This window comes from Trachurus trachurus (genome assembly GCF_905171665.1).
Source record: "Trachurus trachurus genome assembly, chromosome: 5".
Classification (NCBI taxonomy): domain Eukaryota; kingdom Metazoa; phylum Chordata; class Actinopteri; order Carangiformes; family Carangidae; genus Trachurus; species Trachurus trachurus.
Genome location: NC_139896.1, coordinates 26,253,253 through 26,272,466, shown reverse-complemented (window position 1 = coordinate 26,272,466; position 19,214 = coordinate 26,253,253). Strand labels below are relative to the sequence as shown.

At 40.8% G+C, this 19,214-nt stretch overlaps 1 protein-coding gene across 1 annotated transcript in view; it reads left to right on the top strand.

Annotated features, from left to right (window-relative positions):
• Window positions 1–19,214, top strand: part of LOC310986491 (metabotropic glutamate receptor 4-like) — a 173,858-nt gene that overhangs the window by 140,992 nt on the left and 13,652 nt on the right. Inside the window, exons 7-9 of the mRNA XM_083972420.1 lie at window positions 2,979–3,179; window positions 14,452–14,588; window positions 15,814–16,749. Coding sequence (XP_083828546.1) covers window positions 2,979–3,179; window positions 14,452–14,588; window positions 15,814–16,749 — 1,274 coding nt within the window. The remainder of the gene's footprint in view (window positions 1–2,978; window positions 3,180–14,451; window positions 14,589–15,813; window positions 16,750–19,214) is intronic.

Here is a 19,214-nt window from a genome sequence, read left to right as displayed (position 1 = left end):
TATCACTCTCACACCCACTCTGGCTCACAGGATTCCCAGCGGCATAAGCATGTCGGCCAAACTGTGACAATCTCTGTCCAATCAAGGCCCTGTGGCCCTTAATTACTGAGCCGTAACCTCCAACAATAATTCATGCATTTCAAAAGCTCATGAGATAATCGGGGACATTAAACTGCCTCTGGTCTGTTGGAGATGTGGCAAATGAAAGATGGCTGACAGGAGACCTCTGTTGATTTGAGGGCTAGCACACTTTGAGGCTGAAGTGGCCATTGAAAATTGCCTCAACCTTAAGAGGACAGATGTTGCATGATAAATGACTGTTCTGTTACAAAATGTGTGGTTATGGATGACTGGTGCTCACATGTCCAAACCGTTAAGAGCAGCTAATAAGAAATGACACTGACCACACACTGTATATAAATATCATTTTCCTGGTGGCGCTGGGTTTAATATTAATAGAGTGAGTTTAATGTCATTTGGCATGTATACACACCAACGCCAGAAACAAAAAGAGCATCAGCTTGGCCCAGTGCATTGACAGTGGATAGAAAACCTTATGAGATAACAGTTTAAAATGTTGATTCATTTCTGAACATCTGAGCCAGAAACTGTGACTCTACACCCAGAAAAAAAGACAATTAAATATATCACACAATAAAAGGTGAGTCAGTGACCAACACACCTGCTGTTTTTTTTTAAACTTCAGTAACGTCATTAGGCGCTGAGTCAGACACTCACAGTCCTGTGTCTCACTTTATTCCATCCAGTTTTTGGTTTCTGGATCAGTGTTATTCAGTGACATGAATCTGTACATAATCTATCAGAACATACGGTAACATACAGAACTTTTAAATTAATAGCAATTTATTTTTCTTTTTTTTTTATGGTTGACTCTGCACTGTACTGCATGACAGTGAAAAACTACTATACCACAGTGATTGTGTGCTACAGTGTGAGTCTAAACTTTAGCCTGCAGTTTACCACACGTACATAGTGTATGCTAGATGATTAGTGAACCCAACATCAAAGTGAATGGCTGATTGTGTTTATTTGGGGTTTTATTATTCATTATTACTAAAAGTGCTGGTGCATCAAAAAACTCCTCATAGTAGAAATCTGGATTTTGCTTTGTTAAGAGTGGAAGATCGATCATGAACAAAATAGTGTGAATTTTTTTTTCTCTCATAACTGGTATATTGTGATTATAGCTGCATCTTAAAATGAAAAGCTTTACACCAACTTGTATCTCTTGGTACACTTATATTAAACCATCCATTTTTTTTTTTTTTTACTTCAGGTTTATTTTCAGGTTTACAGTATGTTAGTTTGTGCCCTTTCTACTTTCTACATCCAAACAACTGCATGTGCATGAGAGAAAAACAACTATCCCCAGTCCTCCCTATACTTCATCCGAACACCATGCTCATCCATGTCGTTCTAACAATTTTGCACGCTTTTGCTAAATATGGTGGCAAGTGATTCAATTAAAGAGATCTACACTCTATCGGGTAATGTTTACCCAAGGGTACAACCATTATTTGAACATTTACAGGCGCAGATTCCCCACTGTGCGCTTGTTAACTTGCAAAGCTTAACTGAATTCCATTTGGCAGGTATATAAATATATGCGGCTCTATCATTAGCTCATCCCTGGAAAATTAGTCTATTGTTAATCTAAATTGAACACACCTGCTTTTTTATAATCACTTGTGCACATGCAGCGGCGCTTCAAGGTTTGACGCTCGTGAGGAGAAAGGGGAAGTTGGGATTGGCACATTGTATCTCCCTCTCAGAACCCGCTTCCTCGTAGCAATTAGCAATCACAAAAACCTATGGAACAACCTGGGCCAGGATTAATAAACTCCTATCACAAGTTATTACATTGAGCCTGTGAGCGGATTATCCCCATCCTGTGAATGGATGTCTCCATTTCCTGCCTCTCTCATTCCTCAGTGTATTGGCTTCTAAATACATTGGAGCAATATAGACTGAATTCACAGTTGGACTCTAAGTCAAACAGGCCGGGACTCTCGGATTCAACCAAATTGGAACGTATATCAGCTTGTTGAAGCTGCTAATGGAAAAAAATGGCACAAGGCATATAGGTAATACTTTATGGTACATGTATAGGCAATACAGTAGGTCTAAGACTCAATGTTTGCTGAATCAATTGGACAGAGGTCTGCAAGTTCCTGCTGGACGGACAAGAAAGAGTTTTTGTTTTTAACTGATGAGATTTCCCAGAGGAGAAAACCTTGCACTCCAGATATTGGAATTGATTTGCCCCTCTGCAGCGATCCAGATATTTACCTTCTAGCTAATTGCTAGAGGCAAGACCCATTCAGTTCAGAAAGAATAAGACTCACCGAGGAGCAATGCATTTTCTTCTGTGCCTTTTGGGCCGATGCCACACCCTCCATTTTCAGGGACCTGGCTATCCGGTCCAATCTGAGCTGCTGGTGAGACGGAGGAAAAGTGTTGAAAATATAACTTTAGTAACTGTTGGCAGGCAAAAGCAGGATCTTCAAGTAATTCCATCATTTTAAGATGGATCTATTTATTTTTGGCACAATTATACATATTATGTTCACTCTCAGCCTCCTTCAAATAAAGGTCAGGGGAAAACAAGTACTTAATTCTTTAAGATGGACCCACTCACAGAAACCACTCCAGTCCTTTAAGTGAATAAGTTTTTCTTGATCGCATAATGTGGCTGATTCATGCTTCTTTTGCCTGATTGAGTATTTTGAACCCACTTGTGAAATACCTTTCAGTCCCCTCCACGATTGTTGAACTACATAGATGCAAATGTTTGACTCAACCTCATACTTGACATGGGTAGCAATGAACTAGATGAGCGATCACAGAGGAGGCTGCTTCCGTAATTCAAATTCACGTAACCCGTTCATGAAACAACGCACACACAGTACAGTTTATGCAGGCAATGTTTCTAATTGATGTACATCTCTGTCTTGCAGATCAAGAACGGATAGGGAAGGATTCAAATTATGAACAAGAGGGAAAGGTGCAGTTTGTTATTGATGCCGTTTACTCGATGGCCCATGCACTGCACAACATGCACCAGGAGCTCTGCCCAGGGAAAGTGGGCCTCTGCGCTAAAATGGATCCTATCAATGGCACTCATCTGCTGAAGCACATCCGCCGACTGAATTTCGCAGGTAAGTTATGTTTATTGATACTGAAAAGGCTGTTTGTCTCAACTCAAGAGGGATTCTGATGTGAGCTTTTAAAAACACTCAGGTATTTAAGCTGACAAGCACATTCCCAATATCTCATTGACACAAAACTGCACTTCTGACGGCTACAGGTACTAAAAACAAGTAATCCAAAAGACTCTAGTGTCATTGCATTTCAGGCCAAAATTGCAATGCTGTGCTGCACTTAAAGCAACACTATGTGGTTTCCCAACACGGATAGCCCTACATATCGGACTGGTGATGTAGAATTTTTTGCTTTTTTTTCTCTGAAATTAAATTACATTTAAATTCTGCCTGAATTTAAAAACATTATTTTAAGGCCAGGAAACTACATAGTGTTGCTTTAACAGTACATCTGTAGGTTCACTTAGGAAACAACAGGTTGCAGATACAGTATGTGTGACATGAACCAAATGGATTGTAATGAGAGCTTTGGTGGGCAGAGATGGTTTCATATACCAAACAAAATGCAGTCTAAAAAAGTTGTGAGTGCAGACAGTGGTGGTTACGTCCCATCTCATAACACATTACTAACACAGTTGATGTACAATAAATTATCAGGCTGTTAAAAGGTCGCACAGTGTATGAAATGAGATGTCCATGTCTCTTCATTTAAAAAAAGCAGGTCCAGGTTCTACATCATTGCTGTAAAAGTATCAAGTGCTTAGTCCACAGAGAAATGCACACAGACTGTAGCAGAAACTGAGCTTTGAAAGTCGCCATCAGGACTTCCTGTAACATTGTGATGTCACAACAAAGTCACTTCCCTCAGCCATGGCCCAAGACCCTCCCACAATCAAACCTTTCAGGATTTGGTCCCTCTGAGAGTTTACCTGAAGATCTGCTCTTTTTTTTAATCACTCACCAAACAGTCAGCCAATCAGAAATACTTGGGAGCCTTCTCTCTTCTGATTGGCTCACCAAACTGTTACTGCTAGAGCTCCACAGAGAAGCCTGAGAGAGGAGATGTAAAACTGCAATAAGATGGTTTTTGGTACTTACAACCACAAATGTATCCTCTTATGGATAAACATTTAAAATCAAACACAGGAAAAGTGTAAAAGACTGCAAACATTTGTTGTTCACTGAAACAGGGAATCACACAAAGTCAGATTCATCCTCTGTGACCCATGAATGTTTGATATCATCAAGTAGATGTTGAGATATTGTTGTGGCAGAAAAAGGTGCATCAAAAGAGGAATGAGACGATCAAGACACAGGTGTCAGATGGGGATCTCTTTATTCCAACACGGCCCCGTAACCAACGTAGGCTCGAGATATTCTTCCCACATTACAAGGAGTGACCAAACCCAGGCTGTGTGTGTGTGTGTGTGCGTGCTATCCTGTTTACCAGACTTCTGGCAACATTAACCCAGAAGGGAAAAGGGGGGAACAGCTGAATATTATTTATCTTGGACCTTTGGTCACGTAACTTGGCTCTTATCACTATGTGTGTGTATGTGCGTGGTGCATTTCCCAATATTTCCTGGCTTTCCTGATGTTGTTGTCAACTTGTTCTGCGCCATGGTAACCTAGGTCAGATCTCGGGTGTCCTGGGTTTCGCAATCCTAATGGCGCCCTACCAAGAACATGAGGTGATTTGTACTTTTATTCTCCTACAGTATTCCATGGGATAAGTGGTATGTGAGGAAAATGTCTGGGAACAGTGGATGTACAAAATTTCCTGGCAGTCCCATACATCACATCTGGACCAAGGTGGTGGGCCAATGTGTTGCAATACAATAAAAAAAGCTTGAGACAGCTTTGAAAAGATATCCTTCCAGTTGACGTAATTTTAACATAACATGGGTCAAAGCCCAGCACCTTACTTACTTCCCTTTGTTGCATGACCTGTTTTCCATTTCCTCCATGTAGATTCACATTATACTCAGCTATTAGTTGAGTTCACATTCATGACAGGCATATTAATAATTAACTGCTTTCACACAAAGAGCAGTGATCCAGAGTTTCATTATATAGACATTGCCCTTTTAAAGCAAAGCAATTTAAGATAATTAAAATTCTTTCATAGAGTCTTGAGTATGCAGTGTTTGTACAGATAAATTATTCATTTGAACTCCTGCTCTTCAAGCTAATTTGTCATTCTAATATCTACTTGTTGCATTGGCAGAATGTCAATTTAATGTTTAATTCATATCCGAGAAGTGAAAGAAAATATTTTCCTTCAAAGAATTGAATGGAGGATTTTGCTGTGGCTTTTCTTGTCACAAAAGATCAGGGACATGTTTTGTTTGAAGGAGCCACTGCTTTTGTACATTAGGAATATTCTGGACCAGCTTTGCTGTTCTCTGTGGTGAGACAGAAGCAGCTCTGGACTGCACCACTGTTGTTTTTCCACCTGTTGGTCTGATTGTTTTTGGGAGGCCGACTTATATTTGCAGCCTGAAATCAAATGTCAACGTACAGGAATGTTTTAAATGACAGTTAATCATAGCTGTGACGAACAATCCTCTGAATCACACCACATCTCTGATCTGTTCACTGACTCAGATAATTGCACTGTTGTGCTTATTGACAGCTGTTGCAGTTGTTGAGTTGGAGATACAATAAGAGCTTTTCTGGCAGCATTAAAGTGAGCGTCACTATGAGAGTGAGTGATATATTGAAAATGTTTTATGTTATTCCCCACGAGATTTGGTAAATGACAATACCGAAAGAACACTAAGTAGAAATTGTCACGATGATTTTAAGATGGTACCAGTAAAAAGTCTACATGTGTGACATAGGTGAGGAGGAGGTGTGTGTGTGTGTGTTTGTATCTGGAGCGGAGGGAACTAGAGAGAATGGAGGGGGAAAAAGTGCAGTGTCAAAGCAAATTCATCTGAAGATGAAGGCAGATTAAGTGGTTCAGAAAAGAAACAGCATCAGACACAGTGTCTTGTGTGTGTGCAGCTGCTACTGCAGCTCAGTATTTCTACATACAGTTTGACTTGACTTGTGTTTACCCTCATTCAGAGCAAGACACACCCACACAGTGAGAGCGAAAGAGAGAGAGAGAGAGAGAGCACTGATAAAATACTGCCCTTTACCTGTCAAATTATTATCATAATATACTGTAATTATAATCAACATTGGGTTGGGGTTAGCCCAGTTAAGTTGTTAAGATTAGCCCTGATCCTGCATCCAGTACACATACCTGTCTCTCCATGCAGTTGCTAAAGTCCAAAAACTCAATCTAAATTTGAAATGATAGCAATGGCATCAGATATCAGTCTGATTGTTGTTAAAACCTAACTGCTCTAAAGAACCACCAATGCAGTTTCTCTAGTGGCTGAGATCCACTAATGATTTGTTTGTGTTCTCACCATACCAGTACAGCAGTGGGTATTAGAAACCTATTTTTAGTGTGTTTCCCTGTTGAGGTTCTTATTATAGCAATAAGCTGCATTCTCCACCCTAAGACTGTAGACAGGTATGGGTGTATTTTAATCTCTGACAATGTGAACAGAGAAATTAGACAAATGTCCATAGCACCCTGAATGCATTGCTTTGACTTCGTTCAACATTTACTAAACCTTTACTAACTTGTATTTATCAAAGTAAAGCTATGATTTGAATCTCATAACTTGCTGGGAAATCAGGTAGGAAAAGTAAACAGTCTCCCTCAAGAAGAACCATTAAAATATCCTTAACCCCCAACTGCAGCAGCCGAGCTGCTCAAAATTCAATAGCATCTGGGAGAAAAACAACTGATGGACTGCTGTTCACAACATGCAGTTTGTCGGGTTCAGTGGTTCTTGTGATCAGTTGCAAAACAGCTTCAGTTTTCTGCCTTTTCCCCAGACAGAAATCTTTTATTTCTGATGTCTGTGTCTAGATGCAAGAGGTTTATATAATTGTCTACAAAAGGCAAGCTAGGTTCCTTTTTGTATACTGTATGTAATTGAAATTCCACCTCTCTCTTTGGAGAGACAGGGCTTCGCCTGGCACCAAGTGGAGTTTTGGAACAAATAAAACAAGAAATCATGAAAAATCATGTAGTTGATTGAAAAAAAATGAAAGAGAAAAGAGGGTTGACTGTAATTGCATCCAAAATTGAAATCAACATTTTTTTTATTGGTTGTAGAATGAGGACTGGTGCTCTTCACAAAGTGGCTTCAACAGGGTTTTAAGCATGTAATCAGGGACATGAGGCCCCAGTGGCTCCAATACTAGATACCTTGTAGCCGATTCTCTTTATTTCCCAACAAGGCGGACAGTATAAATGTTACACCACCATCTGACCAGGGGGGGTGCCTTGAGGTTACACTACACTCCATCTAATTGCATCAGCACACAGCAGTGTATTGAACTTGTCCAGATACATAAAACAACCTAAAAGCTGAGATTGGACTTGCTGGCTCGGTATATTATATTTCCACACATGATATCTATCTGTTTTGTGAAATGTATATGTTACACATCAGTAAACGGTCACCGCCCACCCCTTCTTTTTTGAGTTGCAATTGACAGATATGTATGTAAAAGTAGGTCATTTTTATTTATTTATTTATTTATTTTTTGTTGTTGTGATGAATCATTCCTGAATCTGAGCCAGCTACAATCTATTGTTACACACTTCTGTTCATTGTCAGCAGTTTCAGTGGACATCTGCTAAAAATAAGTCGCATTTCTTCCTCTGCAGAACTGCACAGCTCTCGAGAGTCCAGTAACACCACATCCTCAGCAATAATAATGCGTCTTAGATTCCATATGTACTGAAACTCAGTTTATAAAAGGTCAAATGGAAGAAAAAAAAACTTCTTAAAAACCAAAGTCGCTCACGGTGGCCAATCTCCTGGCTCGCTCATAAAACCATTTATCTAGGATATCTCTATGGACTGCCCAGGTCTCAACAGGGGACGCAGTGAGCTCGCTGATGACAGATAACCTTTTCGAAAAAATGAAGAGGAATCTGACATTAGTATTTGCTTGGCTGGGATATTCTCCCTAGTCTGGGAGTATCTGTGGGCCTCCTGGAGAGCCTTTACATTTTATCCCATCAGTGAAGCTTCATCAGTGAATGAAGCTTCCCATCAGTGTGTCTTGTCTCCTGCTATCATGTCAGAGAAAAGTGTTTTTACCCCGCGACTGTCTCAAAAACGGTGGCCTTTCCGGCATCAGTCTCACTGGGGACAGCCGGATGGAAAAGAAAGGCGAGTTCTCAGGGTTTTCCATCTTTCCTCACCTCTTTCTCTCCTGTCAAGGGTGTGCGCCGTCTCCAGTGTTGTGTAGCTCAAAAGATGATTCTAGTTGACACGTTTTTTTCATAATGCAAAAGGTCTCTTTTTTTTTTCCCTCCGTGAGCATGACACCCAGTCCTGTTCATAAAAATCTCTGTCTACCACAATGAGAATAGATGGACCTAAATGCAAAGCCCATTCATCATAGTGGAATTTATACCGATGTCACCTTAACGCTAGAAACGTATGGTACAATCTCAAACACAGTCTCACCCGCATAAAGACCTCAGCCTCCATTTATAGCTTCCCTCTTTTATTAGTGTATCCTGATCATATTTTCATTGCGTCTGCTCACTTTCTAAAGTCACGATGATGGCTTTTTTGAGATCTCAGTAAGGCAAATGTAAAGCCTAGAGCTGAGCAAGCTGCTTCAAATCAAAATCCAAACGCTAAAGTCAAATGAACAAAAACCCTGAAAACGTAATGTTTATTAGAGTGGCTGTGCAGAACAATTCATAGACCCACAACAAACCTCTCAGTAACTAATAACATTAGCTAATTACAGTTGGCTGGAGAACCTTAATCAAGACAACAGAAGTATATTAGATTATAAATAAATGTCCTGAATCCACATGGGCTGATTTGATTTCTTGTGGGTCCAGGCCTCATCTCAAAACAAAAGAACCCTCAAAATAAAATAAAAAATAGAAAGAGATTGTAATGCCTAAAATAAATAAAAGGATTCTTAAGTAACTTCCTTTTGGCAGCTTTGTCATTATTTGATATTTGCAAGTACAGACAGAGACAGAAAACCATGGACATCCTGGTTAGGTATGTATTAACCACTAGTGCACTAGACACTCCAAATATCACTTTGGGAAGGAAAAAAAATCGTGCACTTTGTCTTAGTAGAAAAGTTGAGTTGAGAGCAAAAAGAATGAAATGTACCCGTACTCACTTCAACACTGCCACAGCCTAACGTGTTCTGATCTGTGTGGCTAATGTAAGCTAACTTTAGCTACAGAGTCAGTTTGAGTCAGACTTCATGACTCATCTCCACTGGTGCAACTGTTACACTGCGTTTCGACGTGTCACACTGTTCAATGATTTTATCACAAAACCAAGTTGCTGACTTGATAGAATCTTAATCTACTCTTTGTTATGTTGATAAATTCAAGATGATGTCTGTTTCCACAGCACTACTCTCCATATTATTTCCATTTGCTTATTGGTTCCAGCAGCTTCAAGTTTGCTGATTTTCTTTCTTTTCTTCTCTTTTTTTTCATCATAAAACCTTAAAATACTTTCTCAGAGGGCAAAACCATTTGCATTACTTGCAGTTCTTACAGGATTTCAAACATCTGCGCCATCTGTTAAATTGTAGTGGTGGCAACCAAACCACACTCACAGAGGGAGCAGAGAAACCATGGGAAAAAATAAATAAAGCAATAATAATAATAGTAGTAGTATTATAAAAGCTGTGTGTCTGTTTTCTAAAGAGAGTGCTCTTTCCAGGAAAATGGTCAGTGTGACATGACTGTTGTTGCACTGATGGAATTAGTGCTGTGGTAATGTGCATTATGCTGAATTTACCACAGTAGATGTTAGAACAGTGGTAATTCCAGGCCTCTGTAATGTTTTACCTGCCCTTTATCTGTTCCTATAATAAGAGCCTCAGCCAATTTTTTAAACACCAGCTTTTTTGTTGTGTCCATATTCCCTATTTTGTAAACCCAAATGCATCATTGTTGTTTGAATAAACCTTTTGACAGAGTTGTATCTGTCTCTTATTTTTTCTCTCTTTCCTTTTTCTATAAGAGAGCGTCTCTTGAATGTCCCCGGTGCGAGAGCACTTGGTGGAGAGCAGAATTTGATACACTGTGATTGAGTAATCATGCAAATGTCATGATGGTGGCAGGGAGGGGGTCAAGAAGCGGGGTGGACGCACACTTCAAATATGAAGTGGATCCGTTGTAAATTCTGCATGACTTTCCCTGCGTACATGTCATTAAGAGTTAATGACCGGTGTAGAGGGCAACAAGCTGTGCTGCCATTCACCAAGGTGTCCTGGCTGTGCATCCATGCAGAACAAGCACATGTTGGATTAATGATCATACTATAATAATTCTCAAGGTGTGTATGAGTGGCGGGAAGAGGGGGTTGGGGGATGAGGGGGGTACCACAATCATTAAATGTTATGTGTAATTACAAGCACTCCATTAACCCCAGTGTTTCTTCAAGAGCGCACTAAGCAGTGGGCACACAAGTAGCCGGTGGTACGCGCACGTCACATTAGTGCACAGCACAGTGCAGCAGTGGCAGAGGCCTCTGAGGAACTCATTATGTCCCCGACTTGTGAGTGGACTGTTTAGACAAGTAGTTTGTGCCACATGACAGGTCTAATGCCTCATCTGCAACTCAAACACTGACCACGCTGCCCCCAAAAATGCACCGCTCTCTTCACTTTTAATGAAGAAGACACACAACAGCCTTGGGAAAGAACAGCGGACCCCCGGGAAGCCGCAGCGCTTTAAGAAGATGCCAGATTCCTCTTTTTTTATCTTCTTTTGTTTCACCGTTACGCTTATTAACAGAAAAGGATGATGTGCCGCGCCTGCACACAACACCATCTGGTTACTTCTCATGTGTCAAAATGTAAAAATGTTGAAATTGCTGAAGAAACCACTTGTTTTGCTGTGCTGACAGAAAACAGACCTCCCGCTTAGCCGTGACAAGATATGATGAAAACAAATAATAACAGAGTGCAGAAACATATCTGTCACATGCAGACTGCAGCTAGGACATGCCTTTAGGCATTCACTGCTTCAAGTGATAATGTTTGCATTTGTTTATAGAAAACTGTTCATGGTGAACTGCACTTGTTAGGAATTACCTCATATTACAACAGTCTGATTAATCCTGAATTGAATTAATGGTAATTTCTGCAGTTGTCGATGATTTATGTCTCTAATATAAAACTACTTAATTTCCGTCAGATATATAGAAGCAGGCCAATACCTTATTTTCCCCAGGAAAGATGTATCCAAAATCTGACCAAGCACAGCAGAAAGTCTCATGATCACAACATTTTCTTATTTTCTATCAACTTGTATTGGATGTAAATCTAAAAAAGAATAAAGTCAAAATACTGTTGATTACAACATTAATTAAGGATCTTAAGAATCTGCTGTCACCCTTGTAACTGATTAACAAGTATTTTAATACAAGGACCTAAGCAGTAGTAGTGTGTAACTGGCCTCATACCTCAAATTAAAACGCAATACTAAAACCCCTCAGGAATAAACACACACATAGGTCAACCACTGTGATTATACACATACAGTACAGTATACCTGTAAGTCATATGAGCCAAAAAAGAAATAGGCTTTAAAATAAAATAAATTTTGGAACTATGTTGCATGTGTCTTTATAAGACTTGTGTGTCATATATGCGCAGCAGTAACAGCCTGTTTACAGTTGTTGCAAGCCAAAGTGAGAGAGCTGTCAATCTGTGAAAGGTCTTAATTAGAAAAGCAAGCGTGACCAAAGGACCCATAAAGCTGTTAAATATAATCATATCAGCAGTGTTACTGCTGCTAGTGTTGCTGCATTATTCTCTCGAAAACCACCAGTGAGGCATTCAGGGTCCATTTTCCTCTGTCAGTGACAGTGGTGTTCATATGAGCACTTAAAGGCTCGAGCACATAACCCCAACTGTGACAGTGACAGGCGGCTTCAAAGCACTTTGAAAATCTCAGGACATTGGAGTAAGAGAAACAAAAGATAGTTTGTCATGATTAAAATCTTTGATAGAAAAGATAAACGGCTTATCAACAGTATAGATGCGCTAATACATTTGTATCAACAGAATGCCTCTCTCCTTCATAAAGTCAACATAATCCTCCCATGATCACTAACTGCTTTGTGATGTGGGCGGCATTGTCACACAGGCGAGGCTGAATAAAAAGGTAATGCTGTAATCCAGCGGGGCTGACTCATCGAGATGTGGATTAGGGCGACACATCCTCCAACATGGAAACAAAGAACAAGGGGGAAAAAAATACTCATCAGCAGAAATCCATCTGCAGCAATTGGCCACGTTTACCCTTTTGTTCTTAACTGGGATGCTCATTGTGTTTTGGGAGACTTAATAATAAACCAGCCTTGGCACCAAAAAAGAAAAAAAAAACACACAGAGGCTTAACACTTTCATCAGTGGATGAAGGTATAGACGTTTGTGAAGTTGATGTGAAAAGCAATTAGACATGAAGTTCTCTCGTCGCCCCTCTGAGGGGAACCTCTCCTCCTCCCTGCGTGATTAAATGGATCGCCAGACTGGATGTGTGGCTCATCGCGTTTCCATTGGGAAGCTCGCATAGAAGTCTTTGGCGTGCTTTCTTTGTGACATGTCGTTACGGCTTGTCTTAAAACGGCACACAGGAATACATTGTTATTGCTATGATAAAGCAGAGGACACCTTGGGCTGACAGCATGAATGGTGGGAAAAGTGCGTTTGAGGTCAGGAGGGGGTCAGTTGTCAACCTCTGCACCTCCTGGGGAAATCCAGCTGTTCAAAGGGAGTTTTTCTGTGTCCTTTGCAGGCACAGATTGTAACAGATTAATGGACATTGTTCAGTGGCAAGCAACACAGAGCTGGATCAAGAGGCAGCACCTGTCTCTGCATATGTTACATTACAATCTAGTATGATTTCTTCTTCTTCATAGTGTTGGTTCAAACCAGTTATCAAGCCTGAAATCATGTTCACAGTCGAAATGGTTATTTAGATTTTCTTTATGTTTTCCAATTACGAATGAGGGATTTATAATAATATTAATAATAATGATGGCTTGTATTTATATAGTGCTTTTTCATGGCATGCTCAAAGCATGTTACAAAAACCATTATTCATTCATACGACATTTACACCTGGTGGTGGTTAGCTACGTATGTCAATGTGTTTTTCACAACAATGAAAGAAATAAGCTCTTGAGTTGTACAACAATTTTTTCTGGTTGCATCGTTGTTTTTTGACATTTCCGTAGCTGTATCCTTGCTATATTTTTCATGGATTTAGCTTGCAAGTACCTTCGGAAGATTGCATCTCCAAATTTGCACTTATAAATGAAGTCATTCACACATACCCTCACTCTGTGTAACTTTGACAGTTAATGTGAGATTATGACTGAGAGTTGTATCACGTTAAGTGACCACTGAAGTGACCACTTCACTTAAGTCACACTTAACATAACGCAGCACAAAACAAAGTGAAGGGCTCGATCAACCAGCCAGTTTCGGTCATGTGTGGTTGAGTTCAGGTGCATCAACTAACACTTGCAAAGCTATGACTGGCTGATCATCAGTGAGTAAAATACCAGACTGTATTTGAACTGGGCCACAGATCAGACATGTGGCCAATGATTCAGGAGTCTGGAACCGGGCTTGGCAAAATCACGGTCATGGTTGGGAGGGTGAAAAAAAGCCAACATTAATTGTTGGTCTGTCACGGCATAAAGGTCAGACACGCTCCATGTGCACTCACCATGCCAACCTGCACACTACACTACTTTCTGTCATGCAACACAATGTGCGCAGTAGCTCCTGCATTGTTTCTGAATCTTGGCACTGAACAAACCATATAATCAAGAATTGTCCAATATGACGGTGATTGTTACTGTCCACCGATCAGCCATGAAAAGAAACATGTGACAGGATTTAATGTTGTAGCTAATTGGTGTGTGTCTGTGGCCTGTTTCAAGAGTTCATTATGAACCCTTAGTAATGCATAGTTAGTGACAACATTGAAACAAGAATGTGTTGGCTGATCCATGTATATACAGTATGTTATGTTATATCATGAAGACATTTCTCCATCAGTTACAGCAGCTGAGAATGTGTTCATTAGAAATACAAAATAAATTAGCATGATAACTCTATTAACAATGGCAGTACATTAGTTTCCTTTGACAGATTCATGCTTACAACATAGAAAATCACTCAGCTATGTGCATCTGTTGATGATGATAATGATGACGATTGTTCTCTCATTTAGGCATCGCCGGCAACCCCGTGCTCTTCAACGAAAACGGAGACGCCCCTGGCCGTTACGAGATCTACCAATACCAGATCGAAAACCACACGGCAGAATATAAAATCATCGGCCGCTGGACAGATCAGCTCCACCTCAACGTAAGCAATGCTCTCACTCTCTCTCTCTCCTGTGCCCACACACATCAACACAAAAGCTCTGACTGCATTCATCCTTCAAGGCTTGTGTTTGTGTTAGCAAGGAAAATTCTATCTCTGAAAAGTTGTTTTTTGCGGCTCTGCAGCTCCATGTTTGTTCACCAACACCTCCCAAACCATTTGATAGCTCTTAGTGCCATCTTCAAAGGTGTAAATATCTAGAGGGCGCTTTAAATGATTAACAGGGTGGATTGTGATGAAAAGAAAGCTGAGAGCTTAAGGACAGACATATTTAATATCATCTCTCCAGACAGCATCACTGACTTACACAACAACAAAAAAAACAATACTGATGGCAGGGGGTGTGATGAAGTAACGGTATTATAACAGTAAATTACATAAAGGAACCAAACAAATTATGTTTTAACGAAACGAAGAGGAGGCCTCGGGCAGGCCAAAGAGTAAAATGGAACACATGAAGCAGCTTGAGAGGAGCTTTGTCTTCTTTCAACAACATGTGCTATGGAAAAAAAAAAGAAAGAAAAAAAGAAGTGAGATTTGTGTTGGGCACCTACTGTGGATTGTGCCAGTTCTGACTCTAGCTGTGTTTAATTAGTGGTCTTTGAGTTTTTAATTAAATGCAGTTTTAGAGACAAATTTAACGGCTTCGGATCAACAACTACAATTGAATAGAGCTGATAACATTAAAGAGATACCTTATCTCTCATTCCTCTGATCAAAGATAGACGAGCGTTGATTTACAACACAAACAACTACATACAAAAAGGAAAAAAAAAACAGTGTCAGTTCCCTGCAGAGCAGACCATGGGTTTCCCCTTCCCTCCTCTGTAATGCCCTTCACACAATTTCACCTCCCACCAGAAAATATTGCTGAATCTGTGATGAGCGCTTAACTTGACCCCTAGATTGACCTTTACAACCCCACTTAAATAAATAGATAAAATGAGGATGTATGGGAGCTCTATACAGATTAAAGCTTCAGCCCATGTTCAAACACCCAAAGAGCGAGTAACCACTGCTGAGATTGCCCTTGACCTCCAGGGACACTGTGGATTTTTTTTGGATCAGTAAAGTATCACTTCCTCTACATGCCACCTCTTTTACAGGATATAGACGGCTTAGCACAAATCTCCTCCCCTGTGTGTGTGTGTGTGTTTTTTTTTTACGTTCATTCATGTTTCTCCATGTCTCTCTGCCTCCCTCGCAGGTTGACACCATGCAGTGGCCTGGCGGCGTCCGTCAGATCCCTTCCTCAATCTGCAGCCATCCCTGTCAGCCTGGCGAGCGCAAGAAGATCGTGAAAGGAATCCCTTGCTGTTGGCACTGCGAACGGTGCGATGGTTATCAGTACCAGGCCGACACCTACACATGTAAGATGTGCCGCTTTGATTTGCGGCCCAACAACAATCACACGGGCTGCGTTCCAATCCCCATTGTGAAGCTGGAGTGGAGCTCTCCGTGGGCGGTCATCCCTGTGCTCATCGCAGTCGTCGGCATCATGGCCACTTTGTTCGTGGTGGTCACCTTCATCCGCCACAACGACACTCCCATCGTGAAAGCCTCGGGACGAGAGCTGAGCTACGTGCTGCTAACGGGGATCTTCCTCTGCTACGCCACAACGTTCCTGATGATTTCAACCCCCGATGTAGGAATCTGCTCCCTGCGCCGGATCTTCTTGGGTCTGGGGATGAGCATCAGTTACGGCGCCCTGCTTACCAAAACCAACCGTATTTATCGCATCTTTGAGCAGGGCAGCATGTCTGTCAGCGCGCCCAGATTTATTTCTCCAGCCTCCCAGCTAGTCATCACGTTCACCCTGGCCTCAGTGCAGCTGCTCGGGGTCTGCATCTGGTTTGGCGTTGATCCGTCCAAGGCCATAATTGACTATGAGGACCAGAGGACGTCTAACCCGGTGATGGCTCGTGGAGTTCTCAAGTGTGACATCTCTGACCTGTCTCTGATCTGCCTGCTGGGCTACAGCATGCTGCTCATGGTCACCTGCACAGTCTACGCCATTAAAACCAGAGGGGTGCCGGAGACCTTCAATGAGGCGAAACCCATTGGTTTTACCATGTACACCACCTGCATTATTTGGCTAGCATTCATCCCAATCTTCTTTGGTACTTCACAGTCCACGGAAAAGGTAAGCTTACAACTACTGCTGGACTGCAGTTTGTTTGCTTTGCTTCATTTGTCTAACTCATGGCAACACTTCAAGGCTTTTAGAAATCTGCACAGCTGCACAAAGCTACTTAAATACCAAATCTATTTACTTGCCTTTTTAATTCCTCTGTTTATGTCTGTGCTTTGTTTTTTCCTCTAGGGTTGTTCATTTACAGTATTGCAGGATTGCGCATGCAGATTAGAATCTGCAACAGTGATTTAAACAAAAACATTACCACACAGTAGCAGTGGTGGAAATTCACAGATAGGTTTCTAAAGTATTTAATATTGAAGTATTTTCATTTTCTACTATTCTGTATTGGCCACTATATCAGCTGCATGTCTGTAGTTGACTGACTCATCGTGACCCATCCTTGCAGGTTGACTAAGATTAAAGCAACGATTGCTCTGCATTAATCAACTCTTGACCTCTCAGATTTCTGTTGTGATCTCTTGTGGGGTCGCCGACCCCCTGTGGATCACAATTAACTACCAAACAGTATATCAGGTCACCTGCATTACAATTCTGTTTACATATTAATGCACAAACAATAATGCAATAAGCATGCAGTAATAACAATCTTGTCACATAATATATATAATTGTAGTGTAGACTGTAGTAGTGAGTAGCTTTTTATATCTAGTACAAAGATACAATTTTATGTTAATCTTTTCTGTATTTAAGTGCAAATTTCCAGGACTTTTATTCTGAATGATTATTTTTAAATGGTGGTGTAATTGCGGCTAAAAGTTTTAAGTGCTTCTTCCACTGCAGTGCATTAGTCAGTGTTTTTGAAACAGAAGTTTAGTCAGCTTGAAATATGGTGGTCCATCCCACATGGAGCACAGAATGCTCAAAGTGTTCAACTGTGCTTTTGTTTTATGACAACAGCAATTGTAAAAATGAAGTTAATAGGCCTCAGCAGATAAAAGAACATGCAGAAGACTCAGATTGTGAAAACACTACCAATCTACCAAGTGTGGACACGGTTTCATGAGTGCTTTCTCTAATAAGTCTGCAGGCAGAATGCAAGCCTGTGACTCACTTATATGTGACGGCTCTATGCCACAGTGCATTAGAAACCCATGAGGTGTTTACACAAGCTCGCACTCGCATTCCCGTGTCAAATCAATGCGCCTGACCCCATGAACCGTGAACCCGGATCACATCCAGAGGGAGTACTGGGAGGGTACAGGTCAAGAGGGATCCAAAAGGCCTTGGAACTAACATCCAGAGGAGACACTCTGGGTCCAAAGCCAAGGGGGTACAACAATGACACAGTGGAAATGTGTAGATTCACTTGAAAGAGGTCTTTTGGCAGAGCAACAAAAGGGGTTCAGTGGCTACAAGAGAGGACAAGAGGGAAAAGCCTCATACTGGCATGGACACTATCAGCAGTGCCAGCATGGGTCTGACAGATGCAACAAATTAATCCTTACCTCCTCCCCATCGGGATTAAATAAAACAATGCATCAAAATGCTGGCCTAGAAAACTGGCTGTGATAGTTACCTTTGTGGAAGAACATTCTTGAGAGACAGTGTGTATGCATTGTATGGCGCTCAGCAGCCCAAAATCATTTTTGTAGTCTACAGCATTGCAGAAAATCTGCATATGACTGCAGCCAATTTTACATTAATAATATAGTATGTGACCAGCACTACAATGACTTATTTTCATATGCTGCGTGTTGTGTTAACGGCACAGTGCCTAAACTACTGTGAATCTGCATACTGGCCTTTTCCCACCTCATAAATCCACTGATGTCAACAGTAAAACTGAGCAACAGCTTCTACATGTTGAAAACAATGAGCACTCAGCTGAGCTCCAGTAGGAAAACGGTTTTTTTTATGCTTCATTTACAGACATATATTCAGGAAAAATGTACGGAAATGTCTACCATCATCACTATACATTCTGGATTATCATACACTTTAGCACACATAGTAAAGAAAAGGCAGTCCGAGTGCAAAGTCCACATTATTTTTTAATGGGAGTGTTGCACATCTTAAGTCGCATGTCAACAGCAGCCATGGATATCAGCATGCTCTTTGTTTAATCATTCCATCTCGCCTCTGAAGATGAAAGAGAATTATACAATCAGAGAGAGATTGAACAGCTTTTTTGGAGGATGAGGTAATCCATTAGCTAGCATGGCTTTGAATAGTAAAATAGATAGTGAGAAAAAAATCTTTTGATGGGTAAGTAAGTACAGTCTTTTTGTTTCTTCTTCTTTTTCTTCCATACCCCGGATGAATTAAATTTACAAACCAAGGAAAAGTTCTCTCTTAATATAAGATACCAAATTATACGAGTCACTCATTAATTATTATTTCCTGTAGAACTGTACACATAATGGCTGGGAGATAGTTCCACTTCTATCATTTAGGAAACTTCTACCATGGCCTTGAGCGATGTTAAGGTACGACATGAAATGGAGCACAAA